This window comes from Electrophorus electricus, chromosome 14 (assembly GCF_041902795.1).
Source record: "Electrophorus electricus isolate QZ-2024a chromosome 14, ASM4190279v1, whole genome shotgun sequence".
NCBI lineage: Eukaryota > Metazoa > Chordata > Actinopteri > Gymnotiformes > Gymnotidae > Electrophorus > Electrophorus electricus.
In genome coordinates this window covers 2,318,382-2,341,574 of record NC_137510.1, presented here as the reverse complement: position 1 = coordinate 2,341,574, position 23,193 = coordinate 2,318,382, and the positions used below count along the sequence as shown (strand labels likewise).

General features: G+C 47.4%; 2 protein-coding genes and 1 long non-coding RNA gene across 5 annotated transcripts; 1 reads left to right on the top strand and 2 right to left on the bottom strand.

The window, feature by feature from the left end:
• Window positions 1-242: 242 nt before the first annotated feature.
• On the bottom strand, window positions 243-15,770 carry gyg1b (glycogenin 1b). 3 transcript variants are annotated; one of them, XM_081696190.1, is made up of 9 exons: window positions 15,612-15,770; window positions 14,457-14,592; window positions 11,270-11,444; window positions 9,830-9,992; window positions 7,514-7,612; window positions 2,685-2,811; window positions 1,320-1,551; window positions 926-1,077; window positions 243-513 (listed from the first exon to the last, which is right to left on the bottom strand). In XM_081696190.1, the coding sequence occupies exons 1-9, from the start codon at window positions 15,616-15,618 to the stop codon at window positions 504-506; spliced, it is 1,101 nt and encodes a 366-aa protein (XP_081552316.1). In that variant the 5' UTR covers window positions 15,619-15,770; the 3' UTR covers window positions 243-503. The 3 variants fall into 3 exon arrangements, with proteins under 3 accessions (XP_081552316.1, XP_035386620.1, XP_035386621.1); XM_035530727.2 differs by lacking the exon at window positions 7,514-7,612; XM_035530728.2 differs by lacking the exon at window positions 7,514-7,612 and having other exon boundaries at window positions 243-1,077.
• Window positions 2,446-22,787, top strand: LOC145651142 (uncharacterized). The gene is made up of 3 exons (XR_014116887.1): window positions 2,446-2,541; window positions 21,976-22,083; window positions 22,649-22,787. It is a non-coding gene; the product is annotated as an uncharacterized LOC145651142 (long non-coding RNA).
• cpb1 (carboxypeptidase B1 (tissue)) lies at window positions 17,557-23,103 on the bottom strand. Its single transcript, XM_027021914.3, has 11 exons — window positions 22,715-23,103; window positions 22,514-22,589; window positions 21,950-22,074; window positions 21,516-21,615; window positions 21,310-21,411; window positions 20,977-21,081; window positions 20,635-20,745; window positions 20,108-20,198; window positions 19,532-19,734; window positions 19,256-19,340; window positions 17,557-17,859 (listed from the first exon to the last, which is right to left on the bottom strand). The coding sequence occupies exons 1-11, from the start codon at window positions 22,885-22,887 to the stop codon at window positions 17,672-17,674; spliced, it is 1,359 nt and encodes a 452-aa protein (XP_026877715.2). The 5' UTR covers window positions 22,888-23,103; the 3' UTR covers window positions 17,557-17,671.
• Window positions 23,104-23,193: the final 90 nt, after the last annotated feature.

Genomic DNA, 23,193 nt, shown 5'->3' with positions numbered 1-23,193 from the left:
TTTAAGATGTCCACTAAGAGGCACTGTAAGATCAGGGTAGCAGACCGCGCCTAAAGAAGGCGCGAACCCTTCATTATTTGCGCTGTTGTGCTCGTGCTTCCTTTACTTACACTGTGGCGTTTGGGTAAGTCTTTGCAAACCCTCCTCGTGTTGTGCGTTTTTTTGTTTTTTTTTGTAGCCCCACCATATACTACACTGGCTAATGGATTTGTGTGAATTCACGTTACAGACGAAGCACAACGTTTAATTATTTCAACAAACTTTATTTTACAGGTGAAAAAAGTAAGACAGAAAGTGATGTTAAATGAGAATAGCGTAGGGCACCTGTTGGTCGCGTGAACACGGAGCGGCACCACAGACACGGCACGTGCATGAGAAGGTGATAGGGGGACGTAAATGTGCACTTCAGACTATCACACTGCGCGAGCAGACGGGACAGGCGTTGGCTGTCACGAGACATGAGGTCTCCTAATACTGTACGTGCGTCCAGTCACACTGGGCAGTTACCACCGCCTGTAAACGAATAGGTTCAGCAGAAAAAACAAAACAAAACCTGGCAAGCAGACAACCAAAAAATGCAAAAGTTGTTAACATTTTTATTTATTTATTTATTTAAAAAGCATGCTTCCTGTGTGCTGCCACAGCATGACGGGGCACGCAGCACGGCGCGAGCCCTGTTGCTTATTTTATTACATTTTTTTTTTTTTTGGTAAGGAGTGTTGGTTCATAGTGAAGGCCAGTTTGACAGCGTATGAACAATCTGAGAGTTTGGGGTGGGGTGTTTGTTACACTGTGCAGTGACAGTTTTGCATAGCTAAAGGGAAACTCACTCACAACCTCAATGCAGCGATTATTTCTGCGCACGCTTCAAACCTCTCACTCTGTAAACCCCCATAACACCTTCAGCACTCCCTCCAGTCCTTACTTAAGGAAAGCGGTGAGCTTTTTTTCGATGTTGGCAAAAGCGTCTATTCCCATGTAGTCGGCCTGGCCTTGCTCCCAGCGCTGTTTTCGCTCTGCCGAGGAGAGCGGAGGCGCAGGGAGAGCAGCCGGGACGAGCGGCGGCAGCGTCTCCTCCTGGTGGGGGACAGAGCAGTGCAACATCAACAGCAGGCCAGGGCAGGACAAGACAACCGGCAGCCATATGTGTGGTGTGTAGTGTTACACTCACTCACAGACTCTGGGATTTATCATCAATCCCCCCCCCCCACCCCCACCCCCAGTAACACCAAGGCTGAAAACCGCATGCTTGGATTGCATGAAACCAATACAAAACACGTCGGTTTGAAAGTGTGACCCCTAGTGGTTCATCCGCTCACATCGCAGCCGGAGCTGCCGGCGCAGCCGGAGTAGAAGGGCTGGTCTCCGTGCTCGTGGTGCAGCATTGGCACCACACAGCTGCTGTAGATGCTCCACCACTCCAGGAGGAAACTGGGGTGGGAGGAGGCCTCCTCCACGCTGCCCTTCAGCGCCCTCTTCTTGGGGTCGTACGTGTAGCTCCAGGGTTTGGTCTTCCCCAGGAAGTGCACCACCTTGGCATTTGAACCATACCTGTGAGGAAGACATGACCAGGGTGCTCACTTCTACATGAAGGAGACTTCTCCTTCTGATCAGCCACACACACACACACACACACACACACACACACACACACACACACACACACACACACACACACACACACACACACACACACACCGCATGCAAGAAGAAAGTCTCTTGCACTGAACACGCATGCTAAAGTGGGCAGGACTGAGTCTATAGCTGTCTTTTCATTTGTCCAGGCCATGGTGGGAAAAGGTGTAGCCCAACGGCTTGACCTCTCTTCTCAACCACATTAATGACGCACAGGGCGCACATCTGTTCATCAGGCTGCCATCTGCTACATGCTGGAAGTTCTTTTGAAAGATCGTTAATTAATTTGTGGCCAACACATACAGACACAGAGTCAAACTCCAGGACACAGTTTCAAAGTGTTGACTACAGAGGTCTAAAGCTGGAACCATCGTCATGTAAGAACAGTGGTGACGTGTGTTGTGGACGTTCTAATCCATGTTTGACCTGAGAGGCCCTGGAGAGAACAGGATAATGATTCTGTTTTGGAAACGGACTTTAGCGTAAGCCCGTAATCATCTCTCCGGGGCCGAGCAAGGGTCTTGCTGTGTGATGTGGCCATACCATACCTGTGCTCAACACACGACGAGTGAGCTGAGGTCCCGAAATAACCATCTCTATTTTAGTCTGGCGGAGTCAAGGCTATGCACTAGACATTCAAGCCCTGAATGGTGTCTCCCACCCTGTGTGTGTGCCTGCACGTGTGTGTGTGTGTGCGCGTGCACGTGTACGCGTGTGTGTGCAGCCCACACGATGACGCCACAGTGTCATGGGGCAACGTGCATGTGACCCACGTATCCTGTTACTTCGCTGAGAGCCGCGTCCTGTGGGCACCTCTGTGGTAGCGACAGCAACATGAAGCGTGTGAGAAATGAGGCTTTCTTCATGCTGTTGAAAGTTCCAGTGAGGGACTGCTGAAAGCACACGGTAAGCACAGCTGCACCAGACTGCAGTGTACAGACAGTAAACCCACACAAGTACTGAGGAAATAAAACAAACAAACAACATCCCACCATTTATTCCTGGCTGGGGTTTTAGTTGTGAACCTAAAGGCACGGTGCGCTACTTACTGTTTAAACGCAGGAAGGTACGTGTAGAGCGCTATGCTGCTCATGTTGTAGATAAAAGGGAGGTGTTTTCCGATGTCTTCTGTTGCCCAGCCACGGAAGAAGCTGTTGAGCACTCCCTGATCCCCTCCTGCAGAGCAGATAGAAGTGGCTCAACAACTCGGGCCCTCATGCCTGCCGTCGTGAGAGATAACGAGCCCTCGCTGTTAAAACTAAATATGTGTGCTGAGTGTCAAAAGGAGACGGCTCCCTTCGGTCACAGCCCAAACCCGTTCGTTTGCTGTCGCAATTTTGCCCATGACTTCGCAGCGCTCCGCTGGTCTACAGAAACGGCCTCGTCTGACGGTGTGTTTACAGGGGTGAGGGAGCTGACAGTTCTTGGTTCAAGGCCAGCACAGTGCCTGGCGCACCTGTTACAACAGGTGGGGCACGACTCACCTGTAACACCCTTCAAAACCAGCTTGGGCTCTTACACACACACCCACAGACAGACAGACACAGGATGCGCACCATCAGGTGTGCACCCAAATGTTCCTGGTGCCAGATGGGATCTCTGCTTTAGTACTGAAGTACTGTGCAGGGGACTTCACCCCAGCTCTGTGTTTCCAACAGTCATCAGACGTGCATACCGTCATTACCCTAATTCTGACGAAATCTTGTCCAGGTGCCACTAATGATTTTGGACTTGTTGCAATGAAGTGTTTAGAAAAATACATGGTATCCATACTCAAAGCTGGGAAAAGTCATGGCTAAATCCACTTCAGTTCTTTTAGAGCGAGGGGTGAGGCACTGAAGACGCTATTGAAACCATCACCCATCTTATTCTGAAGCACCAAGAAGACGCCAAAGTTAATGCACATTCACTTTCAATTGATTTTAGCTCTGCGTCTAACAGCCATTAGCCTATTAATGGAGAAACTGCACGTCTGCCCTGGAATTATTGATTGGTATGATTCTTTGTTGACTAGTCACCCAGCATGTAAAGATGAGGCGGCCTGACCCTGACCTTCTCTGACCCTAAATCAGTCAGCAGGGGACAGATTTCCCCATTCTTCTTACTCTGTATTTGGGTGAACGCGTGAAGTTCTCTGATGGCGAGGTCGTTTGAAGGCCTCTGTACGAAGATTCTGGCACATTAGATCATCTTTCTGAAATAGCAAACTTTGTCCAGAGGTCTGACACCAACTCATTTTATATGTGACCAAAAAAACAAAAACAAACAAACCAAAACAAAATAAATAAATAAAAATCCCAGCAGTTTGTAATTGATCCCAGGGTCTTTCCTACTGATCGGCTGTGTTCTTACATATTCCTACGTGTCCATACTGATGATAGATTCCCAACATGTGTTTCCAGATAAATGTATGTTCCAGACTATTGGTCAGAAACATATGGGTGTACAGGATTGGTCAGAAACGTATGGCTGTAGGGGATTGGTCAGAAACATGTTTCTGTTTTATCAGGAAGCTTTAGAGAGCTTGGTCAGTTATTGGACACAGGATACAGGATGATATGGTCTTTCATTACAGTTAAAATCTCAGTTTGCCTCCCTTAATACTTAAGAGTGCCGCGAAGATTATAGGGGAGAAAGGAGCCGACATCCCTCCAATCTATCTCTGAATAAATAAATAAATGGTGTGAGACCCAACTTGTCCTTTGTCCTCAGTATCCGCCCCGAAGGCAGAAAGTATAAGGTGTAGCACCCCTGTCTCTACCATCCGATTCAAACGCTGCTTTGTGCCAATTTCATTACGATTGTAAATAATCAGGCCTCGCAAACATTTACATTTACGGAATTTAGCAGACGCTCTTATCCAGATCGATTTACAAAAGTGCTTTGTCGTTTACTCATAGAATATATCCAAGTACAGAATTAAACATACCAATGAACTAGAATAGTGTAGAATACAGGGATGAATGCTGATACCTAGAAGTGCAAAATAGGTCTATCTTAAACAATGATAAGTGCTATAAACAATAAGTGCTAGAGTTTGTTAAACAACAGAATCAGTAACCTACAATAAGTATTAATTTAGTCAGTCAATATGGACAATAAGGACTAATTTGTCCTTTAAATATTCTGCAAATAGATGATTCTTCAGTCTGCGTTTGAAGACTGCACGGGACTCTGCTGTCCAGACAGCAAGCGGGAGTTCATTCCACCATCTTTGAGCCAGAACAGAAAATAGTCTTGATGCTTATCGTCCATGAGACCTGAAGCAAGGTATTTCAAGCCGAGCCGTACTTGAGGTTCGAAGTACTCGAGATACAGATCCGGCTTTGACCTTTGACCTCAGGTATGAAGGGGCTGGTCCATTTTTGGCTTTGTAGGCAAGCATCAAGGTTTTAAATCTGATGCGTGCAGCTACAGGGAGCCAATGCAGGGAGCGCAGCAGTGGAGTAACGTGTGAACTTCTTAAGATTGAAGACCAGTCGCGCTGCTGCATTCTGGACAAGCAAACAGTGTGACTCTGTGGTGTGTGTGAAACATGAGCAATACTGTGCCGTTGTGCAATATGGTTGGTGGTATTTTTTATGTGGTTTTTGTTTTTCATATGTGGGTGTGGTCTTGCATGTGCCAAAAGTAATCAAATCCGCTGCTAAATCTAATGCTAATCTGCTTGGACTACTAGATACGTTACTGGCTGCACCACCAGATGGCCTTGGTTACCATGGTCCCCAAACCCATTGTTTCAAGCAAAGGTCATGTTGAGAAAGCCTTCATTCAACTCACCACAAGCTTGGCAGGCAGGAAGGGAGTTGCTGGGTGCGCGCGTGTAGTTCTGCCCACCCGTCAACTCGGGCTTGCGTAACTGAGCCCGGCCAAGCCAGGCCAAACCAAGCCAAGCCAAGCCAAGCCAAGGCAGACCAAGCCAGGCCAAACCAGTCCAAGCCAAGCCAGGCCAAACCAGGCCAATTCAGGGCATGTTCATTTGTGTTGCACAAAGACGAATATCCGAGTAGCTAAAGCTTAGAAGAATAGAAAATTAAAACAGTCATATAAAATAAGATGGAGGGAATGGTAAAGGTAAGGTAAAAGTAATGAAGAGAAATAAAAAATAACTATAATGAATTCTAATTCTGGGCCCTAGTCATTGTGCAGTCCTCATTAATCCAAGAGGCCTATAAGGTGCTAGGAGTTCATAGAGGTATTTGGGTCCCGAATCATTTAATGATCTACAAACAAGTAGTAACACTTTGAAACCAATCCTGTATCAGACTGGAAGCCAGCGCCGCGACCTGAGAATTGGGGTAATCTCACTTCGCTTTTCCCACCTTATCGTTGTCGCGGCAGCTGCAGCTGTCCAGTGGTCATCAGGGGCAGGTTGGTCAGGAGATCAGCACAGCGCACTGGCCAGCTGGACACAAAGGCAGGGATGTGTCTGGGTCTTCTCTGGAAACGGAATCTTAACATTGGCAAGATTTTGGAGATAAGTGTGATTTGGTTCTTGCTAACTCCTTGAGACGCCAATATGCTTTATGCATGTACGTGGGGGATCTATGTGACAATAGTTGCTAGGCAACCCTGTTGTGTTGATCTGATAGATGGTTTTGTGATCTTGCAGGGTGCCTAATGGGAGAGGGGCACAAAAATTGATCCCTGGGAGACCCCACATGTCAAGGCCATTTGCTGTAATGGCCACAGTGACAAAATAGCTTCCAGCCAGGGTTTAAGCAAGCTGAGAACAGTTTCACACAGCCCTACCCCATTTTCATGAGTCCACAGTCACAAACCCACCACTAAGGCCAAGTAACGCCAGTGCTGATATTTTGCCTGAATCAGTATTTGAAATGTCATTTACAGCTTTTACCAGAGTGTCGCCGTGCCCGCGGATTTTACGATTAATCACAAAACAACGGAGTTCTTGTTTGTGCACTGATGGGTGTAACCTTACTTCCTCAGTTTACAGGAAGTTACAGGAAGGTACATACTGCCAGTCTGATATTCTGGATATTATTACTGCAGAATGATGGACATTTATATAAGCGAACACAGATTTTGGATGATTCTGTTATGATATCAGAGACAAAAGTGTATCTGCGCTGTTTTAGTTGTATTTCTTGATTGTCCATTGGTTTAATGTTTCCCACTATTCCTCATTAGTCCTTTAGTCCTCACTAACTTTCACCCACGACTGGCCATGTTGGAACTCCCACAACTACAGCGAAATTATGCCACAGGGCTAGTCTGTCGGTCTGTTTGGAAGTACCTTACTGGAATCATTCAAAAATGGAGACATCGGTCCCACACCTAAAAAGGGCTGCATACAAGTCCACATGCACTTCAAAGAGGTGAGGCTGATGTTCGACCTCTGCAGTGCATTCAGTGAAAGGCACAAATACACGCACGTGCATAGACACGGGTACGCACGTGCAGTTGCGCACATATACAAGCACACAAACACATCCGCATTTAGACATGTACACAAAGAAAAAATGCAACTAAAAGGTCAACAGGGCCATAATTGGCACTAGGAGACCTCAATGTCTGTAGCTACGAACCCAAGTGCATTCTTAAAGGCCAAGTGCACTCATTCAAGACCAAGTGCTCTCATTCAAGTGTACCACATTTCAAGTGTACACAGTTCACTTGCACAAGGTTTCAACTCCAAGCTGGAGTAAAGACCTTCATCTACCTAGAGAATAGATCACATTAGACTGGCAAACAAGCATAATTAAGAGGAATACATATTTAACAGGACTGTAGCAGTGCATATCCATCGCTAAGCAAATTAGTAACACCTGCAGTTCCCCAGTGTGTCAGTCATGGTTTATAACAGGCATGCCATCAGCAGTCTGCCCCCCACGAGCAGTAACCGGTAAGAATGCACCTCGCCACCTGCCAGTGTACCCTGGCACTGCATCATGGCGTTGTGGGCGCCAGTCGGGGGTGCAGGGAGGGCAGATGGACAGATGCCCCGCTCCTTCTCCTGCAGGGAGTAGGAATGAAAAAACTTGTGTTTGCCAGAATGTATGATGTACACATGCTTGGGTCAGGGCACGCGGGGCAGCTACTGCAAGTCAGAGCAGTGTAGGGGTAGCAATGAACGGATGGAAGTTTAGGGCAAAGTACAATCAACTGTCCGCAGTGTGTGCTGTGTTATGGACATTTACAGTGCCCACAGTCAGTAGGTCTGTAGTCATGTGACCTCTGTGGCTCTGGTGAATCCATCGAATTAAAAGTTTTTTCCAGACAGCAGCGCGCACACACACAGACACACACAGTTTATTTTTAGCAGGATCTGTCTGTCACAGATCACATGCCATCAGACCGTTTTGTCTGATTTCATGGGAACAGGATATGTTACGGGATACTTTACAGGACATGTCCCTACTGCATCCAGGGCCCAAACACGGCAAACAAAATTCCTCCGTGATCCCAGCTAACAACGATCTGGACTGCTGTAGCATTCACTTACAACAGCGACAGACACCATTAAGCTTAATCCCAGACCACATGGGAATGATATCACGGAGCAGGTGTCGGGATGCAAGCAAGACGCATTTCCTTCCCAGCATTCCGACTCCCTCCGTGCAGCCTCGCAGTCGGCAGTAAACCGACGGACTCCTGGAAGAACCCATTCAAGCTCACGGCCTTATAAGTACGAGAACGGATCCGTTGTCTTATCGTGCTGAAAGCTCCTGCTCGGGAGTAATGAACTAAATCGCCATTAGTCGTGCTGACGGTTATTCTCTGAGTCGCTGCGCCTTGGGACTGATTACAGATGACAGGATACATGAAAACCTTCTAACAGCTCGGTCGACTGGAAAGCACACACGTTTGGCTCTCTCCTGGCACCAGCAGCTTTCTTTAAAGTAACCGCCTGAAACAGAGTTCCTCCTTAATGGGGTGACCACATTTAAAAAGCCCCTCCGCTCTGAAAAGCCAGAGAGCGAGTCACTTCCCTGAAAGGGCTTTTTGTGTGCGGACGTCCCCGTGCCAAGTTCCCTGTGTGCAGAGAGGACTGTGTCACGCCCTCAGGGACAGAAACACGGCTTTAGAAACACAGTTTTAGGTGATCACTGGGCCAGATGGGAATGGGGTGGGGTCATTTCACCTGCCTTCTTCTGAAAAGAAGGACAGAGCGTGATGTTCTCTGCCGCGGAGGTTTTCCACAGGAGTGGGTGGGAAGAGTCTGGTGGATAAACGTCCTCTCGGTACAGCACACCCAGCTCGTTATGCCAGAACCAGCCGGTCTGCTTTAACGGCCCGAAAAGTACAACAGCCGTACAAGCCGTGTGATCAACTGTTGTTAGAAATTGAAGTGCAAGTCAAAGGCGGAGAACATAAATAACAAAAGAATTGGACCAGTGTGCCGTGCGGTGTCAAAAGCGGGGGCTTCACACCTAGGGCTTGGACCGTGGATCCTGCAGAGTTGGTCTGAAATCAAATCTTGAGAAAGTTACACGTACACGCACGCACATGCCCACAACGCAAACGATGAGCCTTCGCTGAGTAACACAGCTCAGGGGCTGTACGAGAGAGACCTGGTCTGTTCCACGTTGCAAACGTAATGCCAGGAGTGGTGCATGTTCACTACAGAATGTCACAACCATAACAGACCCATAGTCAAGCCCAGTGCCACTGGCACAGAGTGCTTTTATACAAGTGGCACCAGTACAAAATCTGGGACACTTGGAAGTCTCAGAATAAAGCCTAAAGTTTGTCCTGAGCAGCAAAGTATTAATATATAAGACAATCGTTTTATTCATTCTTGAATGTAATCCACCCATTTGGAACTGAATGTGATCCATCCATACAGAACTGAATGTGATCCACCCATACGGAACTGACCTTGATCCACCCATACGGAACTGAATGTGATCCACCCATACGGAACTGAATTGTAATCCACCCATACGGAACTGACCTTGATCCACCCATACGGAACTGAATGTGTTCCACGCATACGGAACTGAATGTGTTCCACGCATACGGAACTGAATGTGTTCCACCCATATGGAACTGAATGTGATCTACCCATATGGAACTGAATGTAATCCGCCCATATGGAATTGCATGTAAACCAACCACACAACTGCTGACCTAGCTTTGTGATTACTGAGAGAACAATGATCTGTCCCCTGGCAGCAGGGTGTTTATTTCACCTGCACACGCAGACACACAAGCAGACAGGATCACTTGCCGTCAAAGCTGCCATGTTCCGTGCAGTATTGCAGCAGTTTGCTGTAGGTGTCTTCGGAGGGCCTGAACACAAACACTCCCGAGTTGAAGCAGTCGGGCCAGCCGGGGTCTGGAGCTGCAGAGAGCTCCTCTCTGTCAAACAGCTCATCCACATTGGCCAGCACCTGAGCACACAGCATCACACCACCTCACATTAGAGCACAGAGACAGGACAATACACAATTATATAAATAGAACTGTAGCTACTAATTTTACCCAGTAGTGGTAATGTTTTGTGTCTATTTTATAAAAGAATATTGTTATAATATTGTAATATGCATTACACAAATGTCATTCAAAGTATTTTCCAAGTCCATGATGGCAGTCAGAGTGCATGGCGGTTCCCTGCATGGCAGATCACAGAGTTAAACCTCCTGATATGGAGTTTAGCACCGAGTTGCCACCTGGTTTTAAAGCCGTTCATTCCACAGCAAATATTTTCATTATATAGAGCAGAAGAAAACCTGGCTGACTTCCAGAGAACACGCTTCAGTACAAGAATCTCCTCAGCCTCGGTGAAGAACACAACCCAGCACAAGAATCTCTGGCATGTCCTGACAAAGAGCTGATGGAGGAATCATCAAGCCCCGTGGATCAGGGTCTCGCGCCTTGCGTCAGTGTTCCAGAGTTCTTAACATCAGAATTAAATATTACACGGGTCCAGTCCTGGAAATCTGTCACCCAGCAGGGGTAACGTCCAACCCTAATCCAACACACCTGCCCCTAATACTGAGAAAAACTGGACCCGACGTGTTAATCCAGGGCTGGAAGTAAACTCTGGAGGGAGGTTACATTTTCAGGACTGGAGACACTCCCGTCAGAGCTCATTCCGAAATGTCAATATAAAGTGTCGATCATTTGGCATTGTGATGGTACCGTTATTTAACATTAAACTCAGTAAATGGGCCGGATAGGCTGCAGTGCTCTGCGGTCCGGGCTTTGGCTGGGCTCGTGATTGGTCAGTTGAAGCCCACGCCTCTTTTTCTAGCGAACCTGTTTGCTGATTGGATCTGAAACACTGACAAACGTAACTCCAGCGCTGGAGAGCTACTAGCAGGGCACGTCTACTCCCTTCGCACCTGATACCAAACCAAACTTGGCCATCTAAAATTTGTTTATTTGATCGTTGTTTCACAATACAATTAAAATGGAACCTTAGGGAACTTGTTCAGGACGCTGCCTCTCATGATTTTATTACAAGTGGATGTGGAGTTCACAGGCTTTCTGCACACATTGAAAATCCTATTTGTAGTATTCAGTCAAGCTCTCCGGATGCAGTAGTTTGACATTAGACTGAAAAATACTGAAATATCCCTCCACGAGAGTGTAAGTGTTAGCTCAGGAAGACCTGATGGAAATCTGAGACCCACTGTGAAAGCAGGCTCAGACCCCTGTCTCTCACCAGAGTGTCTGCGTCCATGAACACACACTTGGAGTAGTGTGTGAGGCTCCAGCAGTGCAGCTTGGTGAAGGTCACCCCCAGGTCCGGACGCTTCATCAGTGCAAGGTGGGCTGTGTCTCCACTGTCCAGCACGTCCACCAACCTGACCTCGTCATAGAGCTTATGAAGGACAGCCCTACAGGAAAGGAGAGGTGTCCTCAGACAGACTCAGACGAAACTACTACTGCTGCCAGCGTCCTGCTTTGTATTAGCAAGGAGAACCAGGGATCCTGGATTTCATGTACAGACACCCACACAGGAAGAGAGAAGTGTGGAAACAGACTGACCTGTCTTTACACATGAATAACACAAGTACTCCAAAATATTTCATCCTGCAAATATATTACATAAGTATTTGTGAGTGCTTGACAATACATTTCTTCAAAAGGCGAGGAAATAAATCCGGTGAACTGAGCATTTGGGCTCGAGTGGCATAACAGAGGTGTATTCCCCATCTTTGCAGGCTGGCTGGTGTGAGCCCTGATAACGCCACAGCCTTCCACGCCCGGGAGCTCAAGGGAGCAAATCTGCCACTCCTGGGTGGGAGGAATGACATTACACTGTCCGCTGTCAATCACAGCAGCATCAGCCAATCACAGACATCTGTGTGGTCATGCTTGCTGATGAGGGCAGTTAGTGCTTGGCTTCACGTGTCTTGGTGCACCCTCCATGACTGGTAACTTGCTAGTGACTAAAGCTTGGAGAGAAACAGGATTAAAAAGAACCGAGCATTCTCTTCAAAGAAAACATGGTTTACACTGCGTGTTCCCGATTCCTTGTGTGTGAGGAAGGGATCAGATGTGGTAGCAAGGTAAACACTCATCAAACAATGTTTCATCTTGTCAAAACATTGCTTTAGCAACCTATAATTCTTGACCATAAATTGTAAACCATTCACTTCTCATAAATAAGACTGATTCATTTAGACTGGAATATGCATTCGTCCGAAGGAAAACCAGACTGCTGGTGTCCCTGCTCTCCCGTAGAGTGCACAGACGAAGCCTGGCTCCGCAGCTAGACCGACGAGAGCTAAAAGCTCAGTGTGTGAACGAGCACGTGCAAACAGGGCCGGGGACGGAACTGACGCCAACGTCCTTCTCTTTATTGCTGTGGAAGTGAAATGAACTTCACCACGGAGCCGAGAGGAAGCAGGAAAACTTCATGAATCAGCTCGGCACGGTAACGTACACCCAGTGGGAGCCTGATTAATTATTCCGTTTACAGAGTTTGTCGTCAAGGGTGAGTCCGAAGGGAAGTGCGCAGTCCTTCGATCTCCCTGCTGTCTAGACCAGTGCGGGAGCTACTGTGTTGTGCTGTATTGGCAGCCGTCGGTCCTAATACCAGTAGAAGCAGAGCAAAAATCTGGACTGGTTTGGGATCAGGTCTGGACTGCACTGCGAACATCACTGCACTTTCAGAGCCATTTCTCCATTGAACACAGTAAAACACAAGCTAAAAACAACCACCTCGCATTTCTCTGACTCGTCCACCCCTCGAGGACATCTCTGCTTTTGCCCTAAGAAATATGTGATCTGAGGTTTAAGACAAGCTTCAAAAAGGCAACGCTTCTGCAGATGCCCACAGCACGTAGCACGCAGATGCCCACAGCACGTAACCCAGAAAGCACAGTTCACAAACATAATCAACGCTTGGCCATGTGCATTGTTCTCTACAGCCTTACATCCTCCATTACTGACCCAGTTCCAAACAGAAGCACATGAGTGCAGTCCTCTCAGTAAGCTCAGTGCATTAAGAACAGTGCAGTGGCAAACTGCATTAAGATCAGTGCAATGATGAACCCCAGGGATTCCACGCAGCCCAAACAGGTGGAGGAAATTATCATCAATATGAAGTTTCATGTGCTACTGTAGACACACGGATGCTAGAATCCTATTGATGGACTTTTGCTCAGCGCCAGACACCAGTGACATCAAACACAACTCCTGTGCAAACTGATGTGAACGCAGGACGGGCATGCTAGACCAGGGACATCCCATTCATAATACTGTGCACTGATGTCAACACCATATCCAGCTAAGCACCTATTGTTCAAAGGAAAAACATTACTGAGAAGTTAAATGAAAAAAACTACAGTAGGTCTGTAGTCATGTGACATGTGACAAAGGTCACATGACTACAGACCTACTGACTGTGGGCACTGTAAATGTCCATAACACAGCACACACTGCGGACAGTTGATTGTACTTTGCCCTAAACTGCCATCCGTTCATTGCTACCCCTGCACTGCTCTGACTGTTGCAGTAGCTGCCCCGCGTGCCCTGACCCAAGCATGTGTACATCATACATTCTGGCAAACACAAGATTCTAGGGTTTTTTTTCCCCACTGTTCATTTAGGCCAGAGGTCTGTGAAGCCAGTCCTTGGAAAACCCCACCCAGTCCGGATGCTCGAAATATCTGGGCTGCCAACACATACACACCAAACGGCTAAACCGTTGATTACCTCAGGCTCGGGGATGGTGAGGGGACTGCAACAGAACAAACGTGGACTGGCAGGAGGTTAGGAAAGCCCAGGCCAGAGGACTGGATTAAAAAAAATACAATCTAGGCTACTGCATAATAACAAAACAAACACCCTCACTGGTTGTGACACTATTGACTACTATGAACCTAAACCTTAGTGCACATTAGCTGACTTTTGTAATTCAGTGCCCTTTGGTGTATAATATTGTTTAGTGAGTCAGCAGTCTTTTGTAATTAATCTCAAAGTCACCATTTGGCTCTCCGGGAAAGCTGTCTGAATTTGGATAACTGCAGCATTTCTTTACAGCTCTGCACTAGCTAGTGAAATCTGACCCATCGACATCCCAAGAACAGTCCATCTGGATGCATGTTCTGCACCAGGTCACATATCAGACCATGATAGCACACTGCAGCCTGTTAGTATCTGCCAATTCAAACACACTGAGAGGTGGGTCATGATCTATACCAGGGTTCTCTGACCTGCACTGCACAGTTTAGAGTTCAGTGACGTACAGTGTAGTGTTCTTGGACACACCTGATTTAAAAGGTGAATGAGGAAGTCTCACATTAGAACCTGATTCAGGATCAGTTCTCTGATGCTTTGTGCGAATTCTGATCAGTAACTAAACTGCAATCGAACAGGCTGCCATGCAAGAGCTGATGTACCTGGACGTTTCTGACACGTGTGGTCCGATGAGTGCCACCAACTTTCGGGATGTGTTATGGTTTCTCAGGGACTTCCCCAACACCATCACTCCCTTGGCATAGCTGTCGGTGGTCGCCAAGGTAACAAATGCCTGATCTGCAGAGAAACAGGTTATTAACTTTAAAGACAGAAACATAAGTCTTTCCACTGCATATTAAGATATTTATATTTAAGTGACTGATAAGGTTTCAGTGCGCTAAACCAAGTCCACATTCTTCATTGACATTCAGGTTTTTTCCTTATTTGATGTAAAAACAGACCAAGACCTACTGAAAATTAAACATGGCCCCGAATCCCGTCACATGGAACTGACCAATGTGCCAGGCGTCGTGCTACCATTGGCATAATGTATGGATAATTTACAACACACCAGGTGTGGCACCCTGCCTATGCTACGTTAGGCCAAAAATTCTACTGAACTTCCCAGTCTGAAGTAGGAAGGACCAAAAGCCTTTATTTTAAAGACTAAACAGATACATTATAGTTCAGTTTCCGTCTTCTGACCTATCAGATTTTTAAATATATATATAGTGATGATATATAGGATATTAAAACTGAGAACTAAACGTAAACGCAACTGTGGAGTTGTGTACAGACCAGAGATGTGCACAGCCGTAAAACAGCAGCTTTTTGAGGCATCCGCCTTGACGCACGTGTTACATAATCGTGGAAGCGCAGACGCGCGCACACGCTTCCGTGCTTTGACAGTAAGCCTTAAACGCGAATATTTGCCCCGCTAACTTTTCATCGTAGTCGTGACGATCCCTGCAGCGAAGGTGCAAGCGTGCATAAATCCCCCAGTACCGGACCGAGCGCGTCTGTGGAGCCGCCGACTCGTTTCTGGTCGCACAGCTTCCCGGACCGTTGCTGTGTTTAACCCCGTGACACGAAAGCGAAGAGCAAGTAACGCACTGCTGGAACTACCGCGTCGCCTACAACTCCTGACATGGACAGCGAAGCAGAAAGTGAAGTGACGGACTCTTACAATACCGTCTGTTTGGTGCTTTATCACCAAATAAACCAGCAGATATACAAAATGCGGGTTTCTCCAAGCCACAGTGTAAAAGCAGAGCAGCAGTTAGAAACAACGCGCGCGGACTGCACTTCCCACGTACCTGTCATGCTTGCGGGAAGGCAAAGCCAGTTTACAGCTCGGACCTTTCGAAGAGACTTAGCCGAAAGTCCAGTATTGCATTTATACCAACACGGACTGGCGCGATGGGCACGCTCCGCGTCACGTGACCCACAGTCTTTCTCGCGCTCTCACGCCCACTACAGAAGGCACGGCGCCCGAGCCGTGACGTAGGCGAGCCTGGACATTGCAGGTGCATACACGGCAGGTGCATTCGCTCCTGAGCGTAATGCTTGCGTTGTCACCTCCATATAAAGCACTGCGTTGTCACCGTCGCTTAAAGGTTTAGGTCTCTTTTTTTTCAGGCTTAGTCTCAGTCTTGTGTGCCGCTGCTCATATAAACTTCATCTTCGTCGGCGTTGTCTGCACGTTATTGGTATAACAGACGCGTGCATAACGCGTTACGCGGTTATAAGCAGGCAGACGAACACACCAGGACTAGCCAAACTGCTTCAGGTGCAGTTGTACATGTACACCATCTAGTGGCCATCTAGAGTACTAGAACTGTGTGTCTGCTGAATCACATTGAATAACAGTGGATTGTATTTTCCATGGTCAAGCCAACTGAGACACCTTGACTTAACTAGATTTATTATTAACTATTTCATGTCTGTATTATGTTGCTAGTGATATGGAGCATAACATGTTACTCCAAATAGCTGTCTGGTAGTTTTTCTTATTAATAAGTAATAACAGTTATGCACATCATTGATGTTTACAGCAGTGTGATTGTGTCTAAATGCTGTTCTTAACAGAAGTGCACACCCTCAGCTTCCCTGTTCATTAGTATTCTGTACTACTGTGCGACGTTCCGAAGGCGTTTGGTGGTGGCTTGCGTGCTCGGCCGCATAAAAGAGCAGTCATGGAGCGTGTACGGCCCGGCTGGCACGTAGTGCGCAGCTGGTCCATGCTGAAGGGTGCCGGACCCCTTCATCCGTCCCTTCTCTACTCTGGGCCCTCCTCGCTGGAACCGGCGCCAGGACACTAGGGGGCGACCACGGGACCAAAGACGAGGCAGACGCACAGTGAGCTCTTAGCTCATCCACTCTAGCCTTTCATTCAGCCCAGAGAGACCTATTCAAACATACAGAAACACTGCCATTTCCTCTCTGAGGATCTGGCTTGTTTACAGAGAGGTCTGAGGATCTGGAGTGTTTACAGAGAGATCTGAGGATCTGGAGTGTTTACAGAGAGCTCTGAGGATCTGGAGTGTTTACACAGAGCTCTGAGGATCTGGAGTGTTTACACAGAGCTCTGACGAACTGTGTGATTGGGGTTTAAATGTGTGAGCTGTTATTGTGCAGTTGGGCTATTTAAGGAACAGATTGCCAGGAAACGCTTCTGTGTATAGAATGCCGTCTCTGTTTGCATTCTCTCCTCTTAACAAAGGGAAGCTGTGAAAGTTTTATCTCATGCAGGCTCAGATAGTTTATGATACAGAAACAACACTGAAATGATCTTAATTTGTAGTTTTTGACTAGGATGCATTTATGACTCATGTTGAGTACATTGCTTGTAAATCTTAGAAGATCTCTGTCAGTTTGTGATCTGTGTTCTGCTTTCCTCTGGTCGATGTAGTAAATCCTGAAATCACTTGACTGGTCTTTCTGCTATTCTATGTATACTAGAAGATACCCACACTGCTGACGCTCCAGTACTTTAAAAAAAGCAAATTTATAACATATCTTTGGATGGCAGGAGTTACATATGAAATATTTCTCTTATTTTGAAATTGTGAAAGGTATCTGTAACTGTAACTTGTGTGTGTGTGTGTGTGCGTGTGCGTGCGTGCGTGTGTGTTCTATGACCCTTTGTTTAATATTCTCCTAATTTTAAGACATTGTACATCAGAGCACTTGCATAGTACCAGTGCAAATAAAAAACAGCTAAATATGTTTCAATCAAATTTTAAAAAAAAGCACCCGGAAAGCAGGAAATAGGGGTTTATTATCGTCCCCCTCGCACTTGTCCACATAAGTTACAATCAGAGAAGAGAGGTTTGGTTTCTGAGCTGCTGGTTGGTTGTCCAGGGTGGTTCCTGCCTCAGACCAGGTTCTTCAGCACATGAGCGGCGATGTACTTCACAGCCAGCATGGTCTCCTCACACGTGGGCTGGATCTGTGACTCTGGCAGCAGGAAACCATAGCGACCCGTGTCACGGAGCTCGAAGGTGTACGAGTATTTCACGCCGAGGTCGTAGGCCCAGTCATCGGAGCCGCCAGCAGCAGGGTCTGCAGAGAGAGAGAGAGAGAGAGAGAGAGAGAGAGGGAGAGAGGGAGAGAGAGAGAGAGAGAGAGAGAGAGAGAGGGAGAGGGAGAGAGAGAGAGAGGGAGAGAGAGAGAGAGAGAGATTGTGTGTTTGTGTGAGAGTGAGAGAGAAAGAGAGCGAGCGAGAGAGAGCTACTGCTACAACATACAGTTGTATGTAGCTGAGAATTCATCCTGAACTTTATATGTTATTTTTATATTTCAGAACTTGCAGACAGCAGAACTGTTACTTCTGTGTGTCCCCCTAGATGTCTCCCAAATACCCCAGTGAAAAGTGTTGGGATTGTTTTGTATGTTGAAAAACCTGACTTCAGTTTGTGATGTATCATGTATAAGAGGTATGAGGGCTACAGTGTGAGGTGTGTGAGGTACAAGGGCTGCAGTGGGAGGTGTGAGGTACGAGGGCTATAGTGTGACGTATGTGAGGTACAAGGGCTGCAGTGTGAGGTGTCTGAGGTATGAGGGCTACAGTGTGATGTGTATGAGGTATGAGGGCTGCAGTGTGAGGTGTGTGAGGTACGAGGGCTACAGTGTGACGTATGTGAGGTACAAGGGCTGCAGTGTGAGGTGTCTGAGGTATGAGGGCTACAGTGTGAGGTGTGTGAGGTACAAGGGCTGCAGTGGGAGGTGTGAGGTACGAGGGTTATAGTGTGACGTATGTGAGGTACAAGGGCTGCAGTGTGAGGTGTCTGAGGTACGAGGGCTACAGTGTGATGTGTATGAGGTACGAGGGCTGCAGTGTGAGGTGTGTGAGGTACGAGGGCTATAGTGTGACGTATGTGAGGTACGAGGGCTGCAGTGTGAGGTGTGTGAGGTACGAGGGCTGCAGTGTGAGGTGTGTGAGGTACGAGGGCTACAGTGTGAGGTGTGTGAGGTACGAGGGCTGCAGTGTGAGCTGTGTGAGGTACAAGGGCTGCAGTGTGAGGTGTGTGAGGTACCAGGGCTGCAGTGTGAGGCGTGTGAGGTACAAGGGCTGCAGTGTGAGGTGTGTGAGGTACAAGGGCTGCTGTGTGTTGTGTGAGGTACGAGGGCTATAGTGTGACGTATGTGAGGTACGAGGGCTGCAGTGTGAGGTGTGTGAGGTACGAGGGCTGCAGTGTGATGTGTATGAGGTACGAGGGCTGCAGTGTGAGGTGTGTGAGGTACGAGGGCTATAGTGTGAGGTGTGTGAGGTATGAGGGCTGCAGTGTGAGGTGTGTGAGGTACGAGGGCTATAGTGTGACGTATGTGAGGTACGAGGGCTGCAGTGTGAGGTGTGTGAGGTACGAGGGCTGCAGTGTGAGGCATGTGAGGTACGAGGGCTGCAGTGTGAGGCGTGTGAGGTACGAGGGCTGCAGTGTGAGGCGTGTGAGGTACTTACAGATGGTTGTGGCACCAGGGCCGCTGGTGTAGCGCGTGCCGTACAGACTGCGGAGTGTCTCAGCAGCGCCCTCTGCCACCTGCAGCTGGAACACACACACACTCATTCTGTAAATACATTCTGTTTATTTACTTATGCTGCTGTCTGCATGTGCATTCCTGAGCGCTAAGGGTTGTGGGAAACACAGACTATTCCCCAAGGAAGGATCTCATCTGTAGCAGCAATCTTCACTGTGTGTGTGTGTGTGTGTGTGTGTGTGTGTGTGTGGAGCCGTACCAGTTCGTTGTGGTCTGCGGCCAGGTCATATTTGTAGGAATAGGGGAACAGGAGTAGCTGGGAGTAGGAGTGGATGGTGAGGTAAGCCTTAATGACGGACTTGTTCTTGCGGATGAAGTCCGCCACATTCCTGACCTCAATTTCGGACTCAACAGAGGCACCACAGTACGTATCACTGCAAGGGTTGCTTGAGGCTCCCAAGGCTAGGAGAGAGAGACAGATGGGGGGAGAGATAGAGAGAGAGAGAGAGAGAGAGAGAGAGAGAGAGAGAGAGAGAGAGGGAAATATTTCTGTGTTGAACTAAACATTCCTTATATGTCAGTGATCAGTGTCGGTGTCATATGTTCATGTAACAAACAGTGAACAGTTTCTATCATCCCATCAGTCCAAGTTTTTAAATTTACCACTTTTCACACGTGTTGTCCAAAAGTGTCAAATTCCTGTCACTTTGAATTTAATAAATAGACATTTATTGACATACTGACACATAAATAATTACAGTGGCAGGTGTGAGATCCAGCACTTTAAAATAATCTTTAGTTGTGTGTAATGGTGGTGGACTGGTATCAAACTCACTGCACCAGCCAGCGTCGAAGTTCCTGTTGGGGTCGGCACCCACACAAGGGGAGCCGTTCCTCCGAGAACGGGTCTTCCTCCACATCCTGTCCTGCAGGACAACAGCACACCAGCATGTTCTAGATCATTCCCTAACCTCTCATTTAACACACATACTGGCAATAGACAATCAATGCAGGGATATTTCAGGGATGTTACAGTCTACTTTTCCCAAAGCATCTTAACCTATAGGGGGGCGGGGGGAATGAGAGGGAGAGAGAGAGAAAGAGAGAGAGGGAGAGAATGAGAGTGTGTGTGAGAGTGAGTGAGAGAGTGTATGATTGTGTGTGTGAGAGAGTGAAAAAGACAGAGAGTAAGAGAGAGAGAGAGAGATGCCTACAGAAAGTGCATCCATTTAGAAGTGAAAACAGTGAAAAAGCAAAACAAATTCTGTTCACTCTGAATTCCATGTGAATACCCTCTGATAGTTTGTCTTTTGTGTGTTAATGAAAGTGAAGCGCAGGGATCTCCAGAACGGGGGGACGTACAATCTTCCAGGTGTGCTCATAGCCATCTATGTTGAAGACAGGCAGGACAAAGATGTCCATGGTGTCCAGCAGGCTGGTCATCTGGGAGTCAGTGCCATAGGTGGACACGGCCTGTAACGCAAACCACAGTGGGACGTACGGGACCGCAGCCAAGCAGAGGGGAAAATAGAGGGTGGACCGTGTGTGTCTGTGTGTGTCTGGATGTGTGTTTCTCTGTGGTATAACTGCGTACCAGCGTGAGGTAGCAGGGACAGAGTGCTATGGAGCATTATCAGGTCAGCTGAGGACCACCCCTGCGCGTATGCCACCAGGTCTGGCAGCGTGGGGCGTGGCTGGACATACCTTGTTGATGAACCATTGGCAGAACGCGGGTGAGATCCATTCTCTGGCGTGGATGCCACAGTCCATGAAGATAGCAGGCTTGGTGGAACCGGTGCGCCTTCCGATCTGAGAGACCGTCGGCATGCGCGTTACTACCAGACCCGCTCAGCGGAGTCATCTTTTCACTACCTCGTGCAACTACTTCATGCTTTTGTGATTCATATGTGTTTATTAGGTTAGGAGTTTACTATCACGTTAATTTTCCATGCACTGTATTAGAATAGAAGGGCATGTGAAACTGGACGTGACCTTTTGTTGACCCCGTTCCTGTTCTAAGCCCTGGCACGGACTCACCTTGAGCAGGTGCATGGCACGGCCCTCGAAGGTGCTCCCCAGGACCAATCTGCTGATTAGGGTGGGGTTGGCTGAGGTCATGGAGCTGATCCATCCCTGCACCTGAAATGCACATCACCATGGCGTCAAAAAGCAGGCGCAGCGCATGCAAAGCACAAAGGAGGAGCCGTGAGCACACCGCGGAGGGAACGCCAGGGCTGCCGCACCGTGTCCCAGTTGTTGTACTTTGTGAGGGAGTGGGACCTGGTCTTCATCCCACTGTCCAGCTGGGTGTCCACCGCCACCTGCACGTCGTCAATCAGCACCCTGCAGTGCAGGACAAAAAGGACAGACCGTGAACTCATCCGTAGGGTTCCAAAGAGAAGACACGTTACGTTTGGTATGCTGTCCTCACAGCGAAGGCTCGTTACCCTCCTGCACTGAACTACGAAGCCCATCATAAATAAACTTTCATATGGTTGTGATATTGCTCATGGTGATATTAGAGGAAAGCCAATGTTCAGAATTCTGCGATTATAAATGTTGATTTGAATAAATGTGATATGTTTCTTTCCTGTTTACCACATTTATTAAGCCACCCTGCCCGATATTATGATGACGAAGATGGTGATGATGATGATGTCGTAGAAGAGTCTCCTACTTGTACTTCATGTCGCTCTGTTGTAGCATGATGAAGGCCATGTCAGCGTGGGAGGCAGGAATATGAATGTCAACGTCCATGCCAACGGTGACCATGTCAGCACTGTCAGGGCTCCAGAAATCTACCTGCAATGGGTAGCAGACACACACACACACACACACACACACACACACACATACACACACACACACACACACACACACACACACACACACACGATTAAAGCTATATGGTAATTGTTAAACCTTATTTAACTGTTACACATATCTACAGAAAATACATATGGGTTGTTTTAGATTTCAAAAGAACTTGCCTGGTGTCTTCTTTAATTAAGTTATTTTTTATTATTAGTAGTAATAAGATTTTGTATTACCTCTATGACAGAGGTATGACTCCCTGCTGACTTTAGAGCAGTGACTGTAAGTTTTCCTACACTTCAAACATACTCCAATAAAAATGGAATATTTTAAACTGATATGAGATCAGCACCTTGTAATGAAATATACACCTGTTGCATATAGTAATAGCTCGTTAAAATGGTTCTCCATCGCAAGACAACTGTACCTCCATGCTGTTAGCCAGCTCCTCAATAAATGACACATGCATAGCAACCACAGGTTTCAGACGCAAAACTTTGTCCCTGAAAGAGAAAAAACATACAAACAGTGAGAGATAATGTCTCTGCTTTCTGTCCCTCAGGACTGTTACTTCAAGGCAATGTCAACTTGTGTCTTTGAGGTGCAGAAGACAATTCGGAGAAATTACCCCTCAAACTTCTTCAGCTCACAGAGAGCTACTGTTGCCAGTCCCAAGAACAGAAGGAGCTTCATGGTGCCAGTGTGACCGGCTGCTTTCCGAGGGCCTCCTTTATAACCCGTGGGGCCCTCGGGCCTCACCCAATCACCGGGGGTCTTTCTACAGACACGTGCTACAGCCATTGGGCATAACGCAATTTTAGGTGCATGTTTGCAGGCTGGTTGTGATAAAAAATAAAAAAAAAGATTGGTATGATGCTCTTTAAATGATTAACGTAGGAAGGAAGGTTTCTCATTATAGAGGATTCAGGTATGGCGGGAGAGAGAGGGAGAGAGAGAGGGAGAGAGAGAGAGAGAGAGAGATTTGATCCAAGGCCATGTGTCAGAGAGAGAGAGAGAGAGAGAGAGAGAGAGAGAGAGAGAGAGAGAGAGAGAGAGAGAGAGAGAGAGAGAGAGAGAGAGAGAGAGAGAGAGAGAGGAGTGAGTGAG